The 23,772-nt window shown below is 42.5% G+C and overlaps 1 protein-coding gene across 2 annotated transcripts in view; it reads right to left on the bottom strand.

The window, feature by feature from the left end:
* Nucleotides 1–6,849: 6,849 nt before the first annotated feature.
* The window catches only part of LOC125545001 (ARM repeat superfamily protein), a 34,640-nt gene continuing 17,717 nt past the window's right edge, over nucleotides 6,850–23,772 (bottom strand). For both annotated transcript variants that reach the window (XM_048708822.2, XM_048708824.2), the window contains 31 exons: nucleotides 21,539–21,602; nucleotides 21,279–21,427; nucleotides 21,076–21,200; nucleotides 20,928–20,985; nucleotides 20,607–20,704; nucleotides 17,713–17,800; nucleotides 17,561–17,626; nucleotides 17,429–17,488; nucleotides 17,249–17,335; nucleotides 16,947–17,121; nucleotides 16,032–16,075; nucleotides 15,811–15,942; nucleotides 15,610–15,738; nucleotides 15,486–15,538; nucleotides 15,359–15,407; nucleotides 15,086–15,144; nucleotides 14,386–14,534; nucleotides 14,160–14,314; nucleotides 13,878–14,006; nucleotides 13,705–13,790; nucleotides 13,075–13,190; nucleotides 12,866–12,978; nucleotides 11,855–11,978; nucleotides 11,656–11,774; nucleotides 10,731–10,935; nucleotides 10,466–10,637; nucleotides 9,436–9,760; nucleotides 9,145–9,284; nucleotides 8,926–9,047; nucleotides 8,596–8,797; nucleotides 6,850–7,337 (listed from right to left, as the gene is read on the bottom strand). In XM_048708822.2, the coding sequence (XP_048564779.1) occupies nucleotides 7,259–7,337; nucleotides 8,596–8,797; nucleotides 8,926–9,047; nucleotides 9,145–9,284; nucleotides 9,436–9,760; nucleotides 10,466–10,637; nucleotides 10,731–10,935; nucleotides 11,656–11,774; nucleotides 11,855–11,978; nucleotides 12,866–12,978; nucleotides 13,075–13,190; nucleotides 13,705–13,790; nucleotides 13,878–14,006; nucleotides 14,160–14,314; nucleotides 14,386–14,534; nucleotides 15,086–15,144; nucleotides 15,359–15,407; nucleotides 15,486–15,538; nucleotides 15,610–15,738; nucleotides 15,811–15,942; nucleotides 16,032–16,075; nucleotides 16,947–17,121; nucleotides 17,249–17,335; nucleotides 17,429–17,488; nucleotides 17,561–17,626; nucleotides 17,713–17,800; nucleotides 20,607–20,704; nucleotides 20,928–20,985; nucleotides 21,076–21,200; nucleotides 21,279–21,427; nucleotides 21,539–21,602 (3,672 nt within the window). In that variant the 3' untranslated portion in view covers nucleotides 6,850–7,258. The remainder of the gene's footprint in view (nucleotides 7,338–8,595; nucleotides 8,798–8,925; nucleotides 9,048–9,144; nucleotides 9,285–9,435; nucleotides 9,761–10,465; nucleotides 10,638–10,730; nucleotides 10,936–11,655; nucleotides 11,775–11,854; nucleotides 11,979–12,865; nucleotides 12,979–13,074; nucleotides 13,191–13,704; nucleotides 13,791–13,877; nucleotides 14,007–14,159; nucleotides 14,315–14,385; nucleotides 14,535–15,085; nucleotides 15,145–15,358; nucleotides 15,408–15,485; nucleotides 15,539–15,609; nucleotides 15,739–15,810; nucleotides 15,943–16,031; nucleotides 16,076–16,946; nucleotides 17,122–17,248; nucleotides 17,336–17,428; nucleotides 17,489–17,560; nucleotides 17,627–17,712; nucleotides 17,801–20,606; nucleotides 20,705–20,927; nucleotides 20,986–21,075; nucleotides 21,201–21,278; nucleotides 21,428–21,538; nucleotides 21,603–23,772) is intronic.

Genomic DNA, 23,772 nt, shown 5'->3' with positions numbered 1-23,772 from the left:
GATGACGATGGCTTCGATTTTCTCCTCTAGGAGGGGAGTTTCCCCGGCAGAACAGCTCCATCGGAGCCCTAGATTGCTTCTGCCTAGGTTTCGCCTCAAGAGGGCAGCGCTTCGTACCCAAAGCTTCCTTTTGATTTTTTCCAGGTCAAAAGCCTCCATATAGCATAAGATGGGCATCGGAGGCCTGCCAGGGGAGGCACAAGCCCTAGGGGTGCGCCTAGGGGGTAGGGCGCACCCCCAGGCTTGTGGCCACCTGGTGGGTACCCCTCTGGTATTTCTTTGCCCAATAATTTTTATATATTCCGAAATAATTCTCCATAAATTTTCAGGGCTTTTGGAGTTGTGCAGAATAGGTCTCTCAAATTTGCTCATTTCCGCTCCAGAATTCCAATTGTCGGCATTCTCCCTCTTCATGTAAATCTTGTAAAATAAGAGAGAAAAGGCATAACTATTGTACCATAATATGTAATAACAGCCTATAATGCAATAAATATCAACATAAAAGCATGATGCAAAATGGACGTATCAATAGGTACTCCATTTCTATCTAGCTTCACTTAACTTCTCACTAAAGAAAGTAATGGGATTCCTTTCTGGAGATAGAACAGCTCCAATGCCTACTCCACTTGCATCAAACTCCAACTCAAAGTCTTGTTGAAATCAGGTAGCACCAAGACAGGAGCTTGTGAGAGTTTTTTCTTAATCTCATTGAAACTAGCTTCAGTCACTTCTGTCCATTGAAACTTTCCTTTCTTTAGGCACTCGGTAATTGGTGCCATGATAGTGCTGAAATTCTTCACAAATCACCTATAGAAAGTTGCAAGGCCATGAAAACTTCTTACCTCATAAATGGTCTTCGGAGTTGTCCATTCTCGGATTGCTTCAACCTTAGAATCATCAACACGAATACCATCACATGTTATGATGAATCCTAGGAAAAGAAGTTGTGTTTGCAGGAAAACACATTTCTTTAAGTTGACGTAGAGCTCATTTTTCCTTAGTGCTTCTAGCACCTTTCGAATGTGATCAAAGTGTTCATCCTCATCCTTGCTATAGATCAAGATGTCATCGAAATAGAACACAACAAAGTGGGATAAGAAGGGTCGAAGGACTTGATTCATCAAGTGCATAAAGGTACTTGGTGCATTTGAGAGTCCAAATGGCATGCCTAGCCATTCAAACAACCCTTCTTTTGTCTTGAAGGCTGTTTTCCATCATCCCCGGGCCTGATACGGATTTGATGATATCCACTTCTTAAATCCAGCTTTGTGAACACTCTTGCTCCACTAAGCTGATCCAACATATCATCCAGAAGGGGAATAGGGAATCTATACCTTATAGTGATCTTATTAATGGCTCTACTATCCATAGACATGCGCCAAGATCCATCTTTCTTGGGCGTGATGGGATAATACTTTTTGGAATGTGCCCCTTTTGTAGCAATTCCTCCACTTTATCCTTCAATATATCATGCTCTTTTGGGCTCATTCGATAGTGTGGAAGATTAGGAAGCCTTGCTCCTAGAATTAAGCCAATTATATGTTCAATCCCTCTCATCAGTGGTCGGCCTTGTGGATCCCCAAGTATGCTATGAAATTCTGCTAATAAGCCACGTACCTTTGCTGGAATTTCAATAGTCGGGTGCTCTTATCCTTTTATAATAAGTGCAGCATGCAGCATGCAAATCCGCCTCCTTCCATAAACTCATTAGAGGTGTGGGAGATAGTTAACATACTTTTCCCCTCGTCCTTAGATATATTACCATCGGTTTTTGAATAATGATCTTTCTCTTGTTCCAAATGAAAGAGTAAGAATTTCTCTTACCCTTGTGTGTAGTATCCAAATCAAATTGCCAAGGTCTCCCAAGAAGAGCATGGCTAGCATCCATGTCAACCACATCAGACAACACCTTTGAGCGATAATGCTTGCCCAAAGAAAGTGGGTTGCATTGTTTGGTGATCCTCATATTCACTCCTTTCTTGATCCACCCAATAGTGTAGGGGTTTGGATGATCATGAGTATCAAGCTTTAAATGGCTCACCAACTTCTAGGCGATAGGATTCTCGCAAATGCAACTATCAATCACTAATTTGCATACCTTGCCAATCACCATGCATTTTCTCTCAAATATTTATTTCATTGTGTGTCGTCGGGTTGTGGTGTGGAACATAGCAGACACTAAATCACACATACCACCTCTTCACCTTCTTCTTGGCAAACCTCTTGTCCCTCTACATCTTCATATTCGTATTCTTCATCATCGTCTTCACCATCATGGATAATGGTGTTAAGAAATTTTCTCAGTGGGCAGCCGCTGGATATGTGTCCCTCTTTACCACATTTATAGCACTTTGGGCCTTCATTTTCCTTACCCTTGCCTCTAGTTTGCTTTGGGATGGGTTGTTTTGCCTTTGGTGGAGCGGTCTTTTCTTCCACTATATTAGGTTGGCTCCTAGATGAGCCTTCGGTATGGGTATATGGAGGATATGGAGCCTTAGTTGTCTTTCTCATCCTTACAAACCTCCGAGCCTTCAGGGCTAGAGCTTGTGCTTGATCAATGGACCAGATTTGTTGCATCATCAATCAATCTTGAATAACATCATTGTGACTATTGATGTACCTTGCAACTTGTTGATCTTCAGTTTCGGCAAGGTTGCACCTCACTTGTAGCCTTAGAGACTCCTCCGTGTAATCTAAAACAATCCTATTTCCTTGAGCACAATTTTGGAATTACATAAATAGGATCCGGTCATAGTCAGCGGGCAAAAATATCCCTTTCAAGAGACTTTTCATTTGCCGCCAAGTTCTCACACGAGGTTCTCCTCTCAGCATGCGCTCTTCTTGAACGCGCTGCCACCATGCACTGGCTCCTCCTTTCAGCTTGTATGCGATCAAAGGAACTCTATGATCTTTCGGAACCTCCATTACCTCAAAGAAAGTCTCCACTTCATATAAACAATCTAGGCACCCTTCAATATCAACATTTCCATTAAAAGTTGGGATCACAGCGTTCACCTTGTATGTTTCTCTTGCATATGTAGGGTTGGGTACTCTCCGATATGCATAGAGATCAGGTTCCCCAAGGGCATCATCATACTCTTCACCTTCAGAAGCTTCAACATAAATTGGCCTTCTTGAAGCACGTTATTGTGGTGGTCTTGCTCCAAGATTACCTCTCATTCTTCTTTGTTGAACATCTTCTTCTTTAGATGAATCTCCTTCATTGGCAGCAGGGGGCACCCTTTCTTATCATATTAACCAGTTGGTCAAATCTCCGATTAACATCTTCACGCAGCTCTTTGATTTGTTGTTCTGCAGCATCCATCCTCTTCTCCAATTGCTCCATTGCTTGATGTAACTTTCTCTCAACGAGAGCAAGAACTTGTACGGATCAACGGGGCTCTGGTGCCACCTGAAGCAGCACAAGGTTGTGGAGGAGAAACTCCACCTTGCTGCTACAAAGTGTACAACACTAGAGTTGAAAGAACTACTTCAATGTGTTGCGCTAGATATTGCTCTAGAGGCGAATGCAGGCCGATAAGGCAGCAAGAGTTCAATCCAGAACTCCTAGAGCACCGGATCTACTCCAAGATCTTAGATAAGAACAACAAGTTCTATTATAGGTAGTGGGGACATAGTCTGGTTACAAAGTATAGGTGAGGACCTCTATTTATAGGGCTTTGGGAAGCCTTCACATACTTCTACTTATAGCTGGAATACTCTAGAAAACATTATTTAAGTTTCACCATTCTACTCATAGATACTCACAACTAGAAGACTCTAGAAAATAGTAGGTGGGGTAGAAAAGAAATACTACACTAGAGTGGAAGCATCTAGAAGTAGCCAAATAAATCTGACATACAGTTTTTTGTCATCTAGTGTTCCTCATCAAAATGCCATCAGGGTAAAAAAATAAACGTTTCATTTCGACTGGTGCATTGTTTGGTAATTGCTTGCGGTCGCAGGGTGATGAGCTTGTTGTTTTTGTTTCCTAGTGTGAAGATGAACGCGTCCGAATTCTTGTCATCTTTGGAGGAGTCACATATGCTTCGGCTTGAAGATCTCAACTATGACTCGGTGTTTGATCAACAAGAAGAGCACGAGGAGGATTACGAGCCCGAAGTGGAGGGGGAGGAGGCTGAGGCCGAGGCCGAGGAGGCTGAAGAGGTTGATGATCCCATGGAGACTCAACCGTGAAGGCACCATCAAGATCAAGGACTCACAACTATTGTCAAGATGAAGATGTTGCTTTGTGTCACGCTTGGATGAACGTGTCACCTGATGCATCAGGTGGAAACAAATCGATCAAAGGACCGGTTTTGGTGTAGGATTGTCGAGTACTACAACAACACTACGGAAGTCACATCAAGCGCATACAAGGCTCTCATGGGCACCGCTAGGGTACCATCCAAGACCAATGCAAATGATGGTCCGGTTGTATTGATCAAGTTAACCATGCGCCACTGGGTGGTGTGCAAATCTCAGAGTATGGGCCTATCATCCAAGATCTATTCAAGCAACGCAACAAGTACGGTCACAAGCCCTTTCACATTGCACCATTGCTATAAAGAACTTTGCCAAAATGAGAAGTGGATTAGGAGAAACTCTGAGACCATACTGAAAAGATCAAGATTAAGTAGACCCGGGCATGGACAGCCCGGCCGAAAGCCCGACATCTGGTCTGGGCGGGCTCAGTTTTTTTGCCCGAAGCCAGGCTCCGAAAGCCCGAAAAAGGCCCGAACAAGGCATAAATGACTATTTTATTAGAAATACAGGTATAATATATCATTTAAATATCCTGAAATTTATTATTTTAATTTAAAAAGCGCATTGTTCATGTGCTTCGGGCCGGGCTAGGCTTGGAATTTTGAGGCCGGGCTTTGCAAAGTCCAGCTCGAACTAAGACCGACCCGGAGGATGGTCAGGTTTAAGGTTAAGCATGCCCGTTGATGAAGATGACGAGGAGGATAAAAATCCAAACAAGAGAACGAATGGTAACAAGATGCAACATGACCGCGCACCTGTCCGCAAACATTCGTGTAACCGCGAGGGTCGACTCTGATACCAACTTGTAATGCCCCGGACACACCCGCCGGTGGTCGTTACTCCTGGCGGGATCTAGACTGGCCCCACAGATCAATACTAGTCTTTTCTGCGCACTTTGTCCTCACTCGTGCGCACCCGGGAGCAATTTCCCGGTCGGTCACCCATCCTGACACTACTCCAAGCTGAGCACGCTTAACTTTGGAGTTTTGTCCGAATGGGCTCCCGGAAAAGAAGGAATTCCTTATTGATATGAGTAGTCTATCATCCTTAATAAGTCAGGCCATCATAGGAGCCTACGATGGCATATACAAAGAAGAGCTTGTGGCCATGATTGAAACCAAGAAAGCCTTGGCGGCCAAACGCAAAGAAGAGAAGACAACAAGATGGAATGAGCTCAAGATGTTGGAGGAGAAATGGAGGTCAAAGTTGGCGGCCGAAGAGAGGAAGTTGAAGGGAGGAGTGTAGGCTTACACTCGAGGAGGACAGGCTTGTGAATGAAAAGTAGGCCAAAGAACGTGCTATGATGTTCATGAATCCAACCACAATGGATGCCATGACAAAAAGGCCTTTGGAGCTCACTCGTGGGGTAATGTTGACCCAAACAGAGGTCTCTCTTTGGAATGGTGGTGGTGGTTGTGGAGATGGGGTGATGGCCGTGTGGATTGGGGTGGTGACGGTGGAGATGGTGGACAAGGAGGAGATGGTGGTGGACTTGGAGATGATTTCTTTGGTGACGATGGTGTTTGAGCTCGTGTTGCATGCCTTTGGTTAGGCTTGATATACGACATAAGACATGCTATGTTATGGTGATTTTGGATCAAACGTGATTGATGTGGTGATTTTTATTTACACAAAGTTGGTAATCCACACTCCCAATTGAATAACAAAATTGTATCACAAACATTTGTGTAGTTAATTCAATTGATGTACATTTTTAATTACACGAGGTTAGGAACTACGATGCCACTAGCCAACCAACTCATGCACTAAAAGGAACTTCGATAGCAATGCATGGTCATTTTAATTTCCATAGCAACACAAGAGTATTTAGCTAGTACTCCCTCTCCCTCAGTTCCAAATTGATTAATTGAAGTTCTAGGTTTGTCCTAAGTAAAAATCTTCAAGTTTGATCAAGTTTGTAGAAGAACATATTATATAGAACACCAAATTAGATTGTTTATAAAACTATACTTTTGTACTCCCTCCGTTCCAAAATAGATGATCCAACTTTATACTAAAGTTAGTACAAAGTTGAGTCATCTATTTTGAAACGGAGGGAGTACCATGTATATCTATGTTGCAAATCTTATCATGTTTTAGAACAAGGTCCACAAAGAACACATTTTAAAAAGCAAAATAGTTCCCACTATGTTTGTTTGGGCTTTTGCTTCTGCTTTTGCAGCTTTTTCACTTTGACCAAAAAACTATAAAACTTCAAAAGCCATAAAAGCTCCAAAAGCATCTACTCCCTCTATCCCAAAATAAGTGACTTAAGTTTGTACTAACTTTGTACTAAAGTTAATACAAAGTCGAGTCACTTATTTTGGGACGGAGGGAGTATTTAGGAGCTTTTACGGCTTTTTGGCCAAAGTGAAAAAGTTGCAAAAGCAGAAGCAAAGGCCCAAACAAACAAGGCTAACACTATACATCCGTGCAAATTTTATACATATAATATACTCCCTTTGTCCCAAAATAAGTGGACAAAGTGTCTCGGACTCTAGTACAACTTCAAAGCTGCATTAAAGTCAAGACACTTATTTTGGGACCGAGGGAGTATGTATCCGGTAACCATTTTTCAAGAGCTGATAAAACCTCTGGCAAAATGAAAATCACACGCCAAGGTGACAAATACAACTGTAGTGGCTCGAATGTGCTTACAGATCATTCATCAGTGTAGACGGTTCATTATTTTGTATCAACACCATCACAGCCTTAATCCACAGTTCAAAATACAAGTTACTGTCACAACTAGAGGTTGACTACTGCTACGTCAAACATGAAAAATATTGGCTATATACCTAATGTTTACAGAAACAGAAAACAAAATGTTACATGTACAACCCTATTCATTTATAGATCTGATTCCTCAAACGCCTCTCGCCCGTAATGACGGATATACAGGATCATGGATGTAAATGAAGAGGTGGAATACTAACGAAGATATAGCATTCCAGTCCAGCAAAAGAATAAAAACGGAGTTCATCATTCATCTTTACGTCAGGCGTTGCAGTCCTAGCTCTGAGGAGATGAGTCTGAGAAGCACCTGAACAAGCTCCCGAACCCTGGCTTCTCTGATGCAGGGACAACAGAATGCCAGTGTAAATATAAAGAGTAAGCAGACAAATAATGGCTCAAATGAACCCAAAGCTAAGATAAAGATTACATGTTGACCACGGTTGTGAGGATTGAGATTCTCGATTGAGTAGGATATATTCTGATAGGATGATGTGGTTGGGTTGAATCATAGAATCTGAGATCCTACCTAAATCCTATGAACTATGCATATTCTACAACTTACCATGTATTGTATGAAAGACATTATTTAAGAAAACAATAGTCCACAGGAATCATTTATTCTTATTTTATACAAACAATTGTTGATATTAATGGGAAAATTCAGGAACACAATTCTGGTTGAGTTGATCAACTAACAGCAACTATCAGCTATCCATTAGTTCATTACCGGTAAATAGAACCAAATAGTTATAGCAAGTTGGCAACATTTTTCCTGCTAGGGAAAGATAACACCCATGAGGGTATTTTCCGTGAATTGTCAAACGATATTGTCCTACGTCGCCACCTTTTTCTAGAACATCAGTATTGCTGCGTACTGTGTTCATCGTATTAATTTAGAGACTGATCTACTGATTTTTTCGAAGGACTAATGCAATCACATAACAAAGGAGTGCCCAATACTTTGTGACCATTTCAGTTTTAACCTTTAAATGATCATTCAAACTGGGTCTACAAGATTGACACTTGCAGTGATCTACACGACATTTCAGTTCTTACATTCTGGAGATGGAACAACAAGTTATTTCTCAGCTGACAGCTAGTTTGTGGTCAGAAAGCGGCTATTACTTAAATCAGTGACGTAACTTGCTAGTCAGTTTGTATCCCCAAAGAGTAACTCTGATATTATTTGCTCACAGCTCTACAGTGCCAGCTCACAGCTGTGTTATTTGTGCAACTATCAATGACTTGTGTTATGTACTGGCGACTATCAACGATTGTACGGGAAACTATAGTGCTATTGGACCTCTCAGTTATGCCAGGGATAGATAGATCAACATTATTTACTAGCGATTCTACATGTTACCTGGGTAGCTTTTTATTACTTAATTGCAGCTACAATCTTTGTACACTCTTTGACAGCAACTAGTGAACTGTATAGCAACTACCAGTGGTAACTTTGGTCATAACTTTGCATTACTTGCTAACAATTTCACAAATCACTATCTACCTAATTTAGGTATTTCTTACTGTCTGGAACATTAGCTCTATATTACTTCCAAGTAACTCTATAGGACTAGAAAACCCTTCTCTCACCTTGAGACGACAAGCTCAGAGAAAGTGGGAAGCAACGACAACAAATGGGCCCTCCCATGGGACTGGTTTTCCCGTAAAGCATCTTTCAGGTACAGTGGTATGTTGAGAGCATTAGCTGTCTCAATATCTAATATTAGCCTAGCAAGCTCTTGAAGGACACAAACCGTTTCTTCAATCCTCACACTAGGCAATGGACGGTCTCCTGCAACAATATAACATTATCATTACAAAATTGGGGGCATTGTTGTAGAAAATTAATATACTAGTGATGCAACAACGTTACTATGAAAGGAAGCTCAAGATAAAATCATCATCGATTTTGAAAAATACCTAAGTCATTTTCATCAGCTAAAAACTGACCCAGTATAACCTCACATCGCTTTGTAAGAATGGAAATAGAAACTTTGCTGGTTTCTGATACTGCAGGGTGTGAGCTTGTCTTCGATATGCAACTGCAATTATAGGAACAAGTTAACATTGTGTCTAAGTGTACTCTCACTTTGGCAGTTGGTATAAGCAAGCAAATGAAATAGAAAAAAAATGCCGCACCTGCATAAAGAAAACATCATCTGCAAACAGCCCAGAGAAAATCTGCTGCAGTGCAATGGTAGAAGACCGACAGTTTGAATAGGTAGGGACCCTGTTCGTGATGCACAACGATCGAGACAGTTCACAAGCCTTTGCAATACCTGGAAGAGAACAGACATTTGAACTACCTGTTAGATGGACACAATTGAGCATTTACAAGGACAGGTTTTTTAGAACCCTTACAAGCCACAACTAATTATCTCTCATGTACAACTGCGAAGCTAAAGAAATAAATCTTATTTATGAACAAACCTCAACAGGAGCCTCCTTCTGCAATTTCAGAACACTGTCTCCAAAAACAGCAAGGACAGTCATCTCAAGGCTCTCATCAGCTGTAGCAGAGTCAGCTGAAGGAACATCTGAAGACAACACACGGCCACAAGATCCAACAAGAAAGGTTTCGTATACATCTGCAACCTCCTTCCAGAAGCGAGCTCTAGAAAGTCTATATGAATTCATGTCACTTCCACATTCAGCATTTTCCTGCCTCACCTCATCTGTCACAACATGATTGAAGCATTCAGCAGAAACCCTCCAAAGGGTACCCCTGGGATTGTCTCTCCTTGTGTTCATGCACCTGCGTTAACAATTTCCAGAGTAAGGAGTAAATAAACAATCTGATGAGGGGCAATAGGAGAAAGGTAAAGAAAAAAAAAGTCAATTTTGATTTCTTAAACTTTTAAGTAATCTTCTCTAGAGTCTTCTAACTATGGGTTAGAAGCTGAGATGTCCTTTAAGTAATGTTTTCTAGAGTCTTTAGTTATGAGTAGAAGCTGAGATGTGAAGGCTTCACAAAGCCTATAAATAGAGGTCCTCGCCTCTAGTTTTATAACTCAGACTATGTACCCACTACTAACAGAACTTGGCGTTCTTATCTAAGATCTTGGCATAGATTTTGTGTTCTAGGAGCTTCTGGATTGAACTCCTGCTGCCATATGAGCCTATCTCTGCCTCTAGAGCAATATCTAGCACAACATGTTGAAGTTGCTCCTCGACAGCCCTGTGCTGCTTCACAATCTAATTTCATAGGCTCATTATCTAGATGGTTCCAAATTAACCTTCCATGACTTTGTAATTAGTATGAACACTCTGGAGTAAGCACATGATCTTCACTGGGGAAAAATATTCTTACTTTTGCATTGTATCTTTATAACTACAACCGATACAAGTTATGTTTACCACATGAAAAGCTAAGGAATTCCAGATGCACAGGTTTACCACATAACTATTACCCCCAAAGCTTTGCTAGGGACTGTAAGGCTGTAAAGCTAAGGCAATTTACCTTCCAACACCTTGAATAACTTGTGGTGAGGCACTACACCTTTCATTTGGTGGAGCCTCCAGGAAAAGGTTGACCATGATTGGCACAAGCTTTTCTATAAATAGAATGCCCCAGCCACAGCCCACCACAGTATCCCCTTTTGTGCCACTGCCATTGATATGGCCTCGTTCAACTGTAGCCATGATAAATTACACACAAATTGCTCAAGATATCATATTTCCTAAATTACACAAACATGTATGTAAGATATGATAACATGTCTTACCAGAAGCACGTTTTGTGCCATTGGCCAGTGCATCAGAATTCTGTTCACGTATTTCTTTACTATTCCTGTGCAGGGGGCTTTCTTCTCCATTAAGATAGCATAGCAGCTCAAGCAGGAGGGGCGACCACATTGATGATAACATAGTTGTTGGGCGTAGCATAGGAATAATTTCTAAGATACCACGCTGCACAGCAGGGATGCTACCCTAAAGCATAAAAGGCTAAGTGAGTTATGAAGTTCAATACATCCTGTTCTACAGCATGGAAGTTGTCAAGGTAGGAACATGGAATTAAAAAAAAATTCCAAGAGTACATTTGAGGGAAATGAAGATTAAAGAATTTTTTTTGTGGTTGTCACAAAAGAAGTACCACAGAATTTATTTATTTTTTGAGAACAGCATGTATTTCTGTCAATCATAAGAAGAGTAAAATTAAAGAACCATGGAATAAAAGGCACCTTCTGGGACTATCTAAAAGACAAAACAGAGACTAAAGCTTCTTTCATGGTGTATTATCCTACCCAGGGTATAAAAACAAGAGAAAGGTTTGTTGTGGGCCACTGTTAGTTTCGGAAAGGGAACATTAAACTAGTTGTTCCCAGTCAAAACATTTGGAACTCGTCAAAAATGGTTGTAAGCCGAGCAACTTGCAGACGGCAGTAACACACCACTAAACATTCCAATGGCAGGCTGGTTGGACCTCAAACAGTGGGGAAAAGCCAGTTCCGAATGGTTGTGTAAGTCCTACTCATCATGCCCACATTTTACCTTTCTACAAACGCAAACATAACCCGCTCCCCACTGTGCATGGCTAACCAGGGAAAATATCCACATACTTTACAGTTTACACAGGACATTTCTAGAATTCTACGTTTAACTCCACAGTGTAGCAAACAATACTAAGAAAATTGGAGTTCACGAGCATACCAATTCACTGTCATAATCTGAAGAATTCATGGAACTCTTAATCATTAGATGCATAACAGCCATGAGCCTTAGATACATGTCATCATTAAATAGAGATTGCGCTTGAACATAAAGATCTCCTGCATGAACGCAACATGATTAGTAGCTCATTGCAACACATGGAACTTATCAACACAAACTACGAAGTCCAGAAATTTACCAAGACCACGAAGGACCTCTTGCTTCACCTTATCAGCTGAGTCACTCTTATAGTTTGGTGAAGTTTGAAGAACAAGTTCGTAAATATCAAGAACGGATTGGACAAAGGAGGATTCTAGATTGCCCTGAAATTTTTATTAATTATACATCAAACATGCATATGTGATGATTTTAAAACATGTACTCTTGTTTTTAGCAGAAAAAATAAAAGAAGGTGACAAGTCCAAGACATGACATTTATACCACTGTGAAAGTGTAAATCAAGTCCTTTAATAGGGAAGTGCAGATAAAATATTTAAATCTTTGAAGAACAAGTAGGCTCCTTAAAGTTACACTGCCCCCGCATAGCTGTGAAAACATCTGATTTGTTTCTTTCAGATGCAACAAAAAACATAAACAGCCACTGCAGTTCATAAGTCGTAATAGCAGTCATCAGGTGATTACATTCCGCTCACAGCTTCCATTGCCAAGATGGTAAACACATCCACAATTACACAACTTATCTAAAATGCCAATTACTCCATTTATCCAGTCACTGGTCAAACAGTTCCAGTTTGACTTAGTTTGGTCCAGAAATAACAGATTTATTTGCTTCACGAACAAAGTTGTTATCGACAATACAGACTCGAATCATCTTTTGTTAGTGCTTTCATTAATTTGACTTCTATATTTCCTATTATATCATGAGATGACATATACGATACCATGTTTAGAACTATAAATTTAGAGGGGGTAAGGAGATAGCAAATGTGAGAACATGTTTAAAACTCTGTATAAATTTAGAGGGGGTAAGGGGATAGCAAAGGCGAGATCATGTCATAACAGTGTTCAAATCATGAGAACAGTAGGTAGCACACTCGGTTGTTCCCATAAAGAAAAATACAACATTAAGCTTTCACCATCACAAATAATTTGAACAGGCAAATAATGACAGCTCAACAATTCAATTTAGCTTACAAACTGTACTAAGCTATCTGAGAGAGAGAGGGAGAGAGAGGGAGAGAGAGAGAACCTTCGGACAGTTTGAACTAACAAATGTCTGCAAACAATTAATAGCTGCAAGAGCTACCTCCTTGCTACCATTTAAGATGCTATTTTTTAGAAACGCAAGCAAAATTGCCCAACCTGCAAAAATTTTAAGCACAGTATGTCAATAACAGTTATTGGTAATTTACTAACTGGTATGCAACATAAGCATAATGGCCACTACAGAAAACTGACCGGAAGAAAATTTGCTCAATTGCTGGAGGAGAGGGAAAAATGATCGTAAAAGCCGTGCTATACCACCTAATAAAAGAACAATAGTTTCATCCCATTGTTTTTGCGCTGTATTTCGACTGGATAAGCAAAAGAACAATCCATCAGATAAATAAAAGGGCAGAACAAGGGAAATTACCAAGAAACATGAAAGCTCACAAGGAACTCAACGCTGTTTGATGCCAGAATGAGTAAGACTAAACACGAATGGGCATGTGGCTTAGTGGTAAGAGCAACGGTATTAATTCACATCCATTCAGGTTCAGTTCTTAAGATAAACAAGGTGGGCGTAGTTAATCAGAGTACATGAACGTGCGTGCACGAAGTTTTTTTTTTTTTTTTTTTGCTTTTTGGATTGTGGAAACTTCACTATTTTCCTACAACGAGCAGACGTGCACATGCGCTAAAATCAAAACAAGTTAGCCTACAGGATTAAGATGGAAGTAGGTTCAATGACCAACTTAACTTCCAATTTGTGGGGCGACCCAAAGATAATGGAGTTAACCAAATAACAGAGGTGGCTTTTTTACTTTAAACAAAAAAATCATATCGAACAAATATAATCTGATTACAGTGCTTTCAAAGACTGAAAACCTGTGATGGATAAGCATATGAACAGCTTTCCCTGCACGAGTTCCTAATTCCTTCCCATGCCACTCATCTTTAGAAGAGGTAGATGCCTGAAAAATAATATAAAAATTAGGGGCTAATTATACGTGAAGAAGATTCAAGGGAAAGATCAAAACATGCGTTGCTACATTACTTACCAAGTGGGAAACATGTTCTAGCATTGGGAAAACATATATCCACAGGCAATCCTCCCACATACTTAGAGAAAGTTTTTGACCATGGGTGCAGAGAGTTTGAAACAGAGTCCGAACTGCTGAATTCCGAACCTTGGAATAAAAAAAATTGTATAAATTATGCTGGGCTGTACATGTCAAAGAATTATCAATTGTGCCACGGAATCACCAATAAGCTACTCAGAAGATGTTGAGCAAATCATGAATGGCCATGCACAGAACGAATGGCATGTTGAAAAGACATACCTCAGGACGGTCATCTGCACCTAATTTTTGAAGGACAGAAAAAACTGAAAAGAACAGCTTATTGTAATCAACCAGTTGTTGCAAGGGATTTCTCTTGACGCCTTCCTCACTGGTTGGTATATCTCCCTCTTCCATTGATACACCCAACTGAACCTCTGCAATGAGAGCATGTATGAAGTATAGAAAATCAAAAGGAATGGTAATGTTATCTGAAGTGCCCATGTACCTTCATTCAAGTGATTAGCTTTCTGAACAGACCTTCCACTTAACCCCTTCACAATAAAATCGGTCGCAGTCCACAAAAGACCAGCTGCTGTCAAACTTATGTTTATGTCAGTTTTCTGGGCACCATACGCCCCAGTAACCAAAATGCATCTGCATTTGTTGGCATAAAAGAATCAGAAAACACTGAAGCAGATACTATAAACAACTCATGAACTTTGCATGTCCATGCTCAATTTTATGAGCATCATTAACTTTACAGCTCAGGCATCATAAATTTTGTATGCAATAAATCTCCTGGTAAAAAACAAGGATTATTGACTTAGTGCATTTATTGTTTGTAACTTCTGTGAATGACTTAGGGCCTGTTTGGTTGGTGCCCATAGGAACCCTATCAAAATGATGTTGTGCCAATTTTTTGGCGAGCGAATCTGCCACCAGGATTTCACCACCACGCGGGCGTGGAATCAGGTGCAGATTGCGCAGGTGACCAAAAAGTTGGTTAGGATCCAAATTTTTTGCTGTGATCCAAACGCGTGTCCACCCCATTGGTCAACGCCAAAAAATTGGCAGGGCAGCCGTGGGCACCCATCCAAACAGGCCCTTAAGAGCTGGTGCCCGACCAGCTATCAAAAAGAGATTTTTCTTATACATAATAATGGAGATCTTGTAGTTTCTGGTAGCACAGCGAATTCAAGACTTACTCATCAAGACATTGTACAGGTATTGTCGCCAGTCCTTCATTCATGATTACACGTACACTCTGTAAAAAAAAAGTGACTGTTGAGACTACCAAACTGATTATTCGCATAACTAAAAAAACATATATATTTTGTTGGCTCGTTCTCCATTTTAGAAGTGAACATTATCCATAATCTGGTGTTAAAGGTCAATAGTACAGGCTCCGAAGTGGGCTACAAACTTTCGATTAAACTACCATGTCAAGCCAAACATAAAGACCGTGATTTGGAATTTACCTGGAAACCTAAGGAGATGACGTCTTTTTCAGATGCATCGGCAACAGCCCTAGAAAAAATGGACGTAAGGAACTACAGGTAACAAATACAAAATAGAAAACAAATCAAGCATGAACTGCAGTAACACCTCAACATATGAAGAATGCTGGGCCAGCTATAGGACAGCTTTTCACCATGTCTCTGAAACAGTACGAGTAAGAAGTATATTGTATGATGTACCAAATGGAAGACATACAGAACAAAGTAAGTACCTCAAGAACATGCAAAAGAATTTTCAGTGCACCCATTTGTACATCAATATTCTTGTTAGATGAATAAAGGATCACCAGTGGAGATAAAACTGCATACTCGAATGATCGTGTTTCACTTTCTTCGACCAACTAGCAAGCACCGAATTCAAAATGTCAGAAAAAATCACAGAAGATGAATAAGGTAAATTTTTGCGCTCTTACTTGGTACTCTTTCGAAGGATGAGGTGCTGAACTGATTCCCTGAAACTTTTCAGAACCCACTACAGAGCAAATTGAATGATCTAACGAATCAAGCGCCATATTACGTAATTGTGGGTTGGAGCAATTGGCAAGCTGCAATTTGTTGCCATCATCAAGATCATCGTGGCATTACAAATGACAATAATAAAGCTAACAGTCAATACAAAAATATGCACTGCTACCTCAAGATGGTGTGCAGCAATTTGATCCCATATTGATTCAACTCCTGTAACATGATGAAACAAGTAAATGTAAGAAACAATGAAGACACAGTACTATGGAATCAATAACCTTTATATCCTAACTATACTGCACATTCAGTTGTAACTATCGAGTTAAAGTTTAAGATTAAGTTCAGTGCATTGTTGTTAAGCCCTTAGAAAGCTCTCACATCTATAACTCAAAGCTCATTCTTCCACATAATCATTTCACGCACTGGTAAATTGTTATGCCATATTTCATGTCAGAACATGCTCGCTCACAAAACAAGGATAATAATTTAATGTGATCTATCGGCATGGATACGAGATGATATATATTTAATACACAATAGCCTACTACGGACCTGCAAGACGAGTGTTCACACATCTACAAAAATGACACAAGTTGCAAATTGTGTTCATTATGTGAAAATAGAGCAGAAAATAGCAAACATTGTTGTTTTATTATGCAAATGAATCTTCTTGTGTCTATACTTGATCCGTCACAAATTATTATTTTGTTTTACCAAATATTCCTTCTGTTCCAGAATATAAGGTGTATCGATTTTCGTGTAGTCAAACTTGTGTGTGTTTGACCAAGATTATAGAATAAAATATCAACATATACAATACAAAATAAATAAAATATGAAAATACTTTTAGTGATGGATCTAATGATACAAATTTGGTACTGTAGATGTTGATATATTTTCCTAAAAACTTGGTCAAACATGTACATATTTGACTTTTGAAAAAACTAATACACCTTATATTTTGGAATGGAGGGGGTATATCTATTTGAGTACTTCTAGCACAGAACATTAAGATCATCACTGATTTCAATAGGCATTTTGTATGAAAAGAACATATCCATGCTTCAAGAAGGAAAGCACCCACGATGCAGATTATTGATAAGTATCGATGTCATGCGCTCCACTGAAAATGCAATGCTCCCAATCTGCTGGCCTGATAATTGAGAATTTCCTGATATGTGCTGACTTGACAATTGATGCAATGCAGATAAAAGTGACTTGACTGCAGCTACATTCATCAAGGCTGAACTTTCAAACAACTACATCCACAAAGAAACAAAATGGCATTCAATGAATGCAAAATATAGTTAAGAGATGAAAACAGCAAAAAAGAAACATTATGACCCAAAAGAAAAACTAACTATAATATCATGTTTGCCTCCTGACCTGAGAATTTAAAGAAGAGAGAATATGGAAGTCACTGTACTGTCCAGATGTATCTCTTGAGAGTCTTGAAACAGAAGCCGATACTTCCTGTCAGTAAAATTTGTTGCACCACTTCAGAAAAGTTAAAGACCTATGAGAATGTTGATAGTACAAGAATTTAACAACTTCACACTGTACAACCTGGGTTGAAGCATGCGGAGAATGAATAGTTCTATCAAGTGCTGCAAGAGTCTCCAGGACCTTAAAAGTTTTAAAGAATCAGATATATAATATCACAGTAACTAAAGCTAGTTAATCTTATTCTCTACTTACCAAAACCCAGGAGGGGCCCAGGACATTGTGTAATCGATGTGCCACATTAAAAAGTGTCCGCAATGCCTGGATTAAAAAAATACCAACTATAGATATGTAATACAAATTGAGCAGGCAATGGAAACAACATAGCTGAAAATCTCGCCCGTTACCTGCACATTTTTTGGTGTCAAAATAATACTGTCACGCTGATCCATTGAAGTTTCTGGCTTCTTTGATCCAGGAGAGAGCAAGATACCACTAACAGGTATAAAAAGAGAAGAAGCGCACAAGGTTAATGCAAAACTTTATGGCTTTGTTTTATAGACAGCTCAAGCACTAGTGTAAACAAATTTATCACATAAATATTAAAATGATAATAAATGTGCTGGCCCAACACTTAAATGGCAAAGTTTAGATTTCAAATTGACACATTAACATAATCAGCAATCATCCAAAGCCAGGATCTAACTCCATGAGATTCATAGTAGACAAAATAAATTTGGAATTGTCTTTCCTTCCTAGGATAAATTCCATGTGCTTCAGATTATTGGCCTGGAGCTCATCAGCAGCTGTATAGTGAATCGTACCGTATCATGTCAATCCCACCAGCCTCTGATCCATTCCCATTCGCTCATGGCAAGGGAGCAAGTCAAAATAGAACAAGCGACATTGGGTTTAGGGGCAAACCCAAAGAAAGGAAACTCTTTTTAAATACTTTATATAGATCTTTTTCGGCAGCGCGAGCACCAGAAGTTGGTGAATGGGGATCGCGCTCAGCACCGATTTCACAAAGGCAAGGCGTCCAGCCTTGTTCATGAGGTGCGCCTTCCAGGTGGGGAGCTTGCCAGCGGTCTTGTTGACGAGGGGTTGCAGCTGTGCAGCGGATGGGCGTCCAAGGGTGAGTGGGATCCCCAGGTAGGTGATGGGCAGCGCCGCGATAGGGCAGCCAAGGTTGGCGATGGCCGGGGCAGCCATGTCTGATCATCGTAGCCGTGCTCTTCAGGAAGTTGACCCGAAGGCCTGACGCCCGGCCAAATAGCTGCAGGATTTCTCGGACGGTGAGTGTGTCGTGCGTCGTGGGGTGGCAGAAGAGTATGACATCGTCCGCGTATAGCGAGAGGGCGGGGATCGCGCGGCGAGGGTGCAGTTGCTGCAGGACTCTGAGCTCGACCGCGCGACGAAAGAGGCGCCCCAATGTGTCGACGGCAAGCACGAAGAGCTGTGGTGACACATGGCCGCCTTGACGAAGCCCGCAGCAGTGCCAGATCGCGGGTCCCGGCACGCCGTTGAGGAGAACCCTTGTGCTTGCCGACGACAGGAGAGTGGCAATCCAACCGAGGAAGCGATCGCTGAAGCCATACTGGCGCAAGACCTCGAACAGGAACGGCCATGACACGGAGTCAAATGCCCGTGCAAGATCCAGCTTCAGGAGGATGTGCGGGGCACCCAGCTGATGAAGAAGGCGCGCCGATTGCCGGACAAGCACGAAATTGTCATGAAGGCTTCGTCCCGGGATGAAAGCGTTCTGGATGGGGCTGACTAGCTCGTTCAACTTGGGCGCTAGTCGAAGGGAGAGCACCTTTGCGAAGATCTTCGTGACGAGATGAATTAGGCTAATGGGCCTGTAATCCCCCAGCCCGGCTGCGTCAGCTCGCTTTGGGATCAGCATAAGCAGCGCTTGGTCCAGCAAGGAATCCTCTGGTCTGGCCGCACCGAGGCGCACGGCGGCAACTGTCATGTCAACTGGCAACGCGTCTGCCGCCCGACCCAGCTTGGGGGGCTCGGGGTGCACGACCTGGAGCGCACGGGCTTGGCCTTGCGCACAAGATGGCTTTGGTTCGCCCGCACGGACGACAACAGGGCATGGTCTGGCCTCGACCTCCAATTCATAGCTGCGGAGCGCGCCTTCTTCGCGTCCACCACCATGATCCTCGGCGACAGCCAGCGTGCGCTGTTCTAGGAAGACCGTTGGCTCAACGGGCGCGCCATCTCAGAACTAGCGCCACAGCTACACGCCCTCATCCCCAAACACCGCCGCAAGAGCAGGACGGTGGCAGACGGACTGCATGCGCACCAATGGGCATCGGACATACAGGGCACCCTTGGGATCCGCGAGATCGGCCAATACCTGCTTACTTGGCATGCGATCGAGCACATCACACTCACTGCCGAGCCGGATCGCCTGCATTGGAAGTGGAACGCGGCAGGTACCTACACAGCCCAGTCCGCCTACCTCGCCACCTTCCATGGCTCGACCTCTTGCCCTGCTTGGAAGCTGCGCCCCCGCGAGTGAAATTCTTCCACTGGCTTGCCCAGCTGGGACGTTGCTGGACGGCCGACCGCCTTGCTCGTCGCGGACTGCCGCACCCTCCTCGCTGCCCGCTTTGCGACCAAGCGCCTGAATCAATCCAGCACCTGATCCTGGAATGCCCCTTCACCAAGCAAGTATGGCACGAGATATTGTCCTGGCTGCGCTTGACATGTAGCGTGCCCTCCACCGAGGGATCCCTATCAGAGTAGTGGTGCTCGGCGCGGCGAAACACACCGAAACCCATGCAAAAAGGCCTTACCACCGCAACCCTGCTGATCCCTTGGATGACCTGAAGCATCGCAACGACTGCGTGTTCAACGGCGCAACCCCATCGACCAACGCACAGATCAAAGACGAAGCCAAACTCTGGGCAACGGCTGGAGCCCGTGGCCTGCGCGCCATCCTCCCTCAAACCTGGGACGTCCACTGATTCATGCCTGTAATCATTCCTCCTAGGAGGCTGTAACAAACTCTATCTTTTCAATACAAAGAAACGCAAGCCTTTTGCGTTTTCTCAAAAAAAAAACTTTATATAGACCCTGAAGTTAATGATCAGCAGGTGACATGGCTGGAACCCATCAGGTGAACAAGTATTATGACCACAAACCACAATCACTTAGACATGCGTATATAGTAACTAAGCCCATTATACTGAAAAAGACATCATGTATTCAAAATGCAAGACAGACTTAAGAGGAGCTCCCCGTAGAGAAGTGTGGTATTATTCTAACAAACAAGATGCCAGTGGCATACCTTCTCTTCTCTCCTTCATTTGGGTTATTGATTGTAAACTTGCAAAGCGATGCTAGAAAAGAGTTTAATGGCTCTATAGCACGGAGCACTCCACAGGCCTGCAAGAGTTTGTATGCCATATTATCATGGTGAAGAAAAGGTAATTGGTATAATTCTGTGGAAAGGACTACAACAGACAGTGGGGCTAGAAAGGATAAAACAGAAACAACAAACATCAGCATCCCATTAAAAGCCATAGCAAGTGGGTGTCATGCTATAAGATCACTAAAACAGGGTTTTTCTCCAAAGCAATAGGTAAAACAAACAGACTATTATGGTCACCTGAGTAAATGCCTGGTATCCTTTCAGTATTTCTAATATTATAGCTTCTCCCTGTGACCTATTAATTTGATTCCCATGAGCAAAGCATAGGAAAACGAGAAAACGACCTCAAGTACAAGAAAAATGTAAGTTTGAATATGGACCTCACCTCATTAAAATAAGTGAAAGGGAGTCCAGGATGGTTAACCATGTTGAATTGACCATGGCGACACAAAGAAGAGCTGATTGTCCACTACATACCAGACGATCCACTTCACATCTTGGTGATTCAAGCTAAAAGGCAAAAAAAACATTTATTAAATTTACCTTCCCAAATTCTTCTAAATAATTCTTTCTTTCTTACGGTCTTACCTCACCAGCATCTAGAGCCTCGTCTGTCAAAGTAGCAATGGTGAAAACTACACCTAAGAGGCCTTCAAGGGCAAGAGTGATGGTATGTGCTTCGCTAGCAACCAAAACAGCAGCATTTGATGCATCGGTATCCATGCTCCACTCAATCCCTGTAAATCATATCAGTTTCATTTTATTCGTATTTTCAGCAATTTGAGTAAACAAATGAAGATAACAGAGTTAGTAAACTATCAACGGAATTTGAACATTGTAGAAGGTACCTTTAGCTTTACTACTGAACATTCCAGCAACAGCTGCAAGAGTCTCTTCGCTTGAATCTGAAGCCTATAATAGAATGTGTGCTCAATATATGTATAGGAATGTAGCATTGCACTAGAAACAAAATGACGACAAACAGGCATCATCATGTCAAACCCACTGTTTCTTGTAAGACTTTACCAGCGAGATTTGACAATATGTTATGTAAACAACAAAGACCAAATTTACGCCTGCACGCAAACAGAGAATTAAGCAAGCAATGATTTCTTTTTCTCTATATTAATGAAAGCAGGATACTAAGATAGGAAGTTAGCTAAAAGCATTGTTACAAATATCGGCCGATTAACTGCAGTTAACTGCTATTCGGCCCCCCTCCGATATGAGAAAGGCCTATCGGCCCATTAACTGGGAAGCCCAGTTAATCGGTCTGACAAGCCGATTTATCGGTTGTCAGGCCGAATTATCGTCTGGGCCGATTAACTGGGCAGCATATTTTGGCCCAAAACCACTCTCCTATGCCAAGAATGTACAAGTAGTACTGTTGCTGTGCGATTTTTCTATCAAAGCAAGCGATTCCCTCTCGTTAGGGTTTCTTCTACCCTCGGCGGCGATTGGATCGCCCCGTAGGGTTCCGGCTACCCTCCCCCCGTCTTCGCCGTAGGGCTGTGCTCGGACTGATCACGGCGCACTCGAGCAGTGCGGCCCGGTCTTGGTACACGCTCCTTCGGTCTGGGGTAAGGCTAGGGTTTGGCAACAACACCCGATCGAAACTTCTTGGGTTAGGGCAACCATGGCGGAATCGGCTTCGAGTTCCAAGGCGAAGGACCTGGAGGCGCTCATGAGCGAGCTTGGACTCCAGGAGGAGGACATGGACGATGTGGTAGTGGATCAAGAGGATCCGCTGCCGCCAGAGACGACTAGATGGATGGCCATAGCGCGCGTCCACACGGAGAAGTACAGCCAATATGGCTTCTACAAGACGATGAGAGCTGCCTGGGATCTAGCGCAGCCAGTTCAGATACGGCCCTTGGAGGAAAATCTGTATACGATGCAATTTGCGTGTCTCGGTGATTGGGAGAGGGCGATGCAAGAGGGACCATGGAATTACAAGGGCAATGCAGTGATTATGGCTGAATACGATGGTTTCACAAAACCCTCGCTGGTGAAGCTGGATACTCTGGAGCTATGGATGCAGGTGCATGATTTACCTGATGGTTTCTACCCTCTCATAAAAGCCCTAGCCAGGAAGGTAGGAGAGTTTGTCTATGCGAAACCCAAGTCGCAGGACTTTGAGGGAAATTTCTATAGGGTCAGAATCAAGATTAATGTGTTCAAGCCCTTGAAGAATGCAGTGAGCCTGGTGCACAGGGAAGAGCGGCAAATTTTCAAGGTCAAGTACGAGAGGCTTCCTGATTGGTGTGCCGTGTGTGGCCACCTGGGGCACCAGTTCAAGGAACATGGGGACGGCATACATCCAAAGTCGGCCCTAGTTTTTAAGGAACTTAGAGCATAATGGTTCCGGGGTGCTGGTCCATGCCCGGGGCAGAACCGATCAGCAGGAAGAGGTGGCCGCGGAGGACGTGGAAGAGGCGCTGGGCGAACTAGCCAGTCAGGGGGAAGGAGTACAGTACCGGGGGATTACTCGAAGGAGGGCACGCAGCGTGACACTGCGATGACAGAAGTGGAGGATAACCGCAAGCGCACCAAGGGTGACATGGTGGAGAAGATCCAATCATCAAACTCTCAGGCGCAGGTGGCGCCTGCAGCCCCTGTGAAGACCGGAAATACAGCACTCATGCTCTTAGCACCACCCGTGGAGGTCAGTTCAAACTCCAAGCAGGAACCCAAGCGGGCCAAGTTTGTTGCAGCCTCCGAGAACGCTCCAAAAATCTCGCTAGCGGTCAAGTTTCAAGAGAACACATCGCGTCCTCCGATCTAGAGGGTCGCCGGGCGCAATGAATACCCTGTGCTGGAACTGTCGCGGGGTGGGCAACGCCGCGACAGTTAATGAGCTTCGCGAGTTAGCGAAGAAGTTTGCCCCCCCCCCCCCCCTATTCTCTGTATTGTAGAAACTCAGATTGAAAGAGGTAGGGTAGAAGCACTTGCTAGAACCTTGGGATATGATAATAGTTTTGCTATAGATAGTCAAGGGAGGAGTGGAGGCATTGGTATTTTCTGGAACAATCCAATAAAACTGGAGATTCTTGGTTACTCTGTGTATCATATTGATTGCTCA

This window comes from Triticum urartu, chromosome 3A, assembly GCF_056163025.1.
Source record: "Triticum urartu cultivar PI428250 chromosome 3A, HENAU_Tu73, whole genome shotgun sequence".
Lineage (NCBI taxonomy): Eukaryota > Viridiplantae > Streptophyta > Magnoliopsida > Poales > Poaceae > Triticum > Triticum urartu.
Note: the sequence above shows the minus strand (reverse complement) of the source record. Positions and strands in the feature narration are given on the sequence as shown.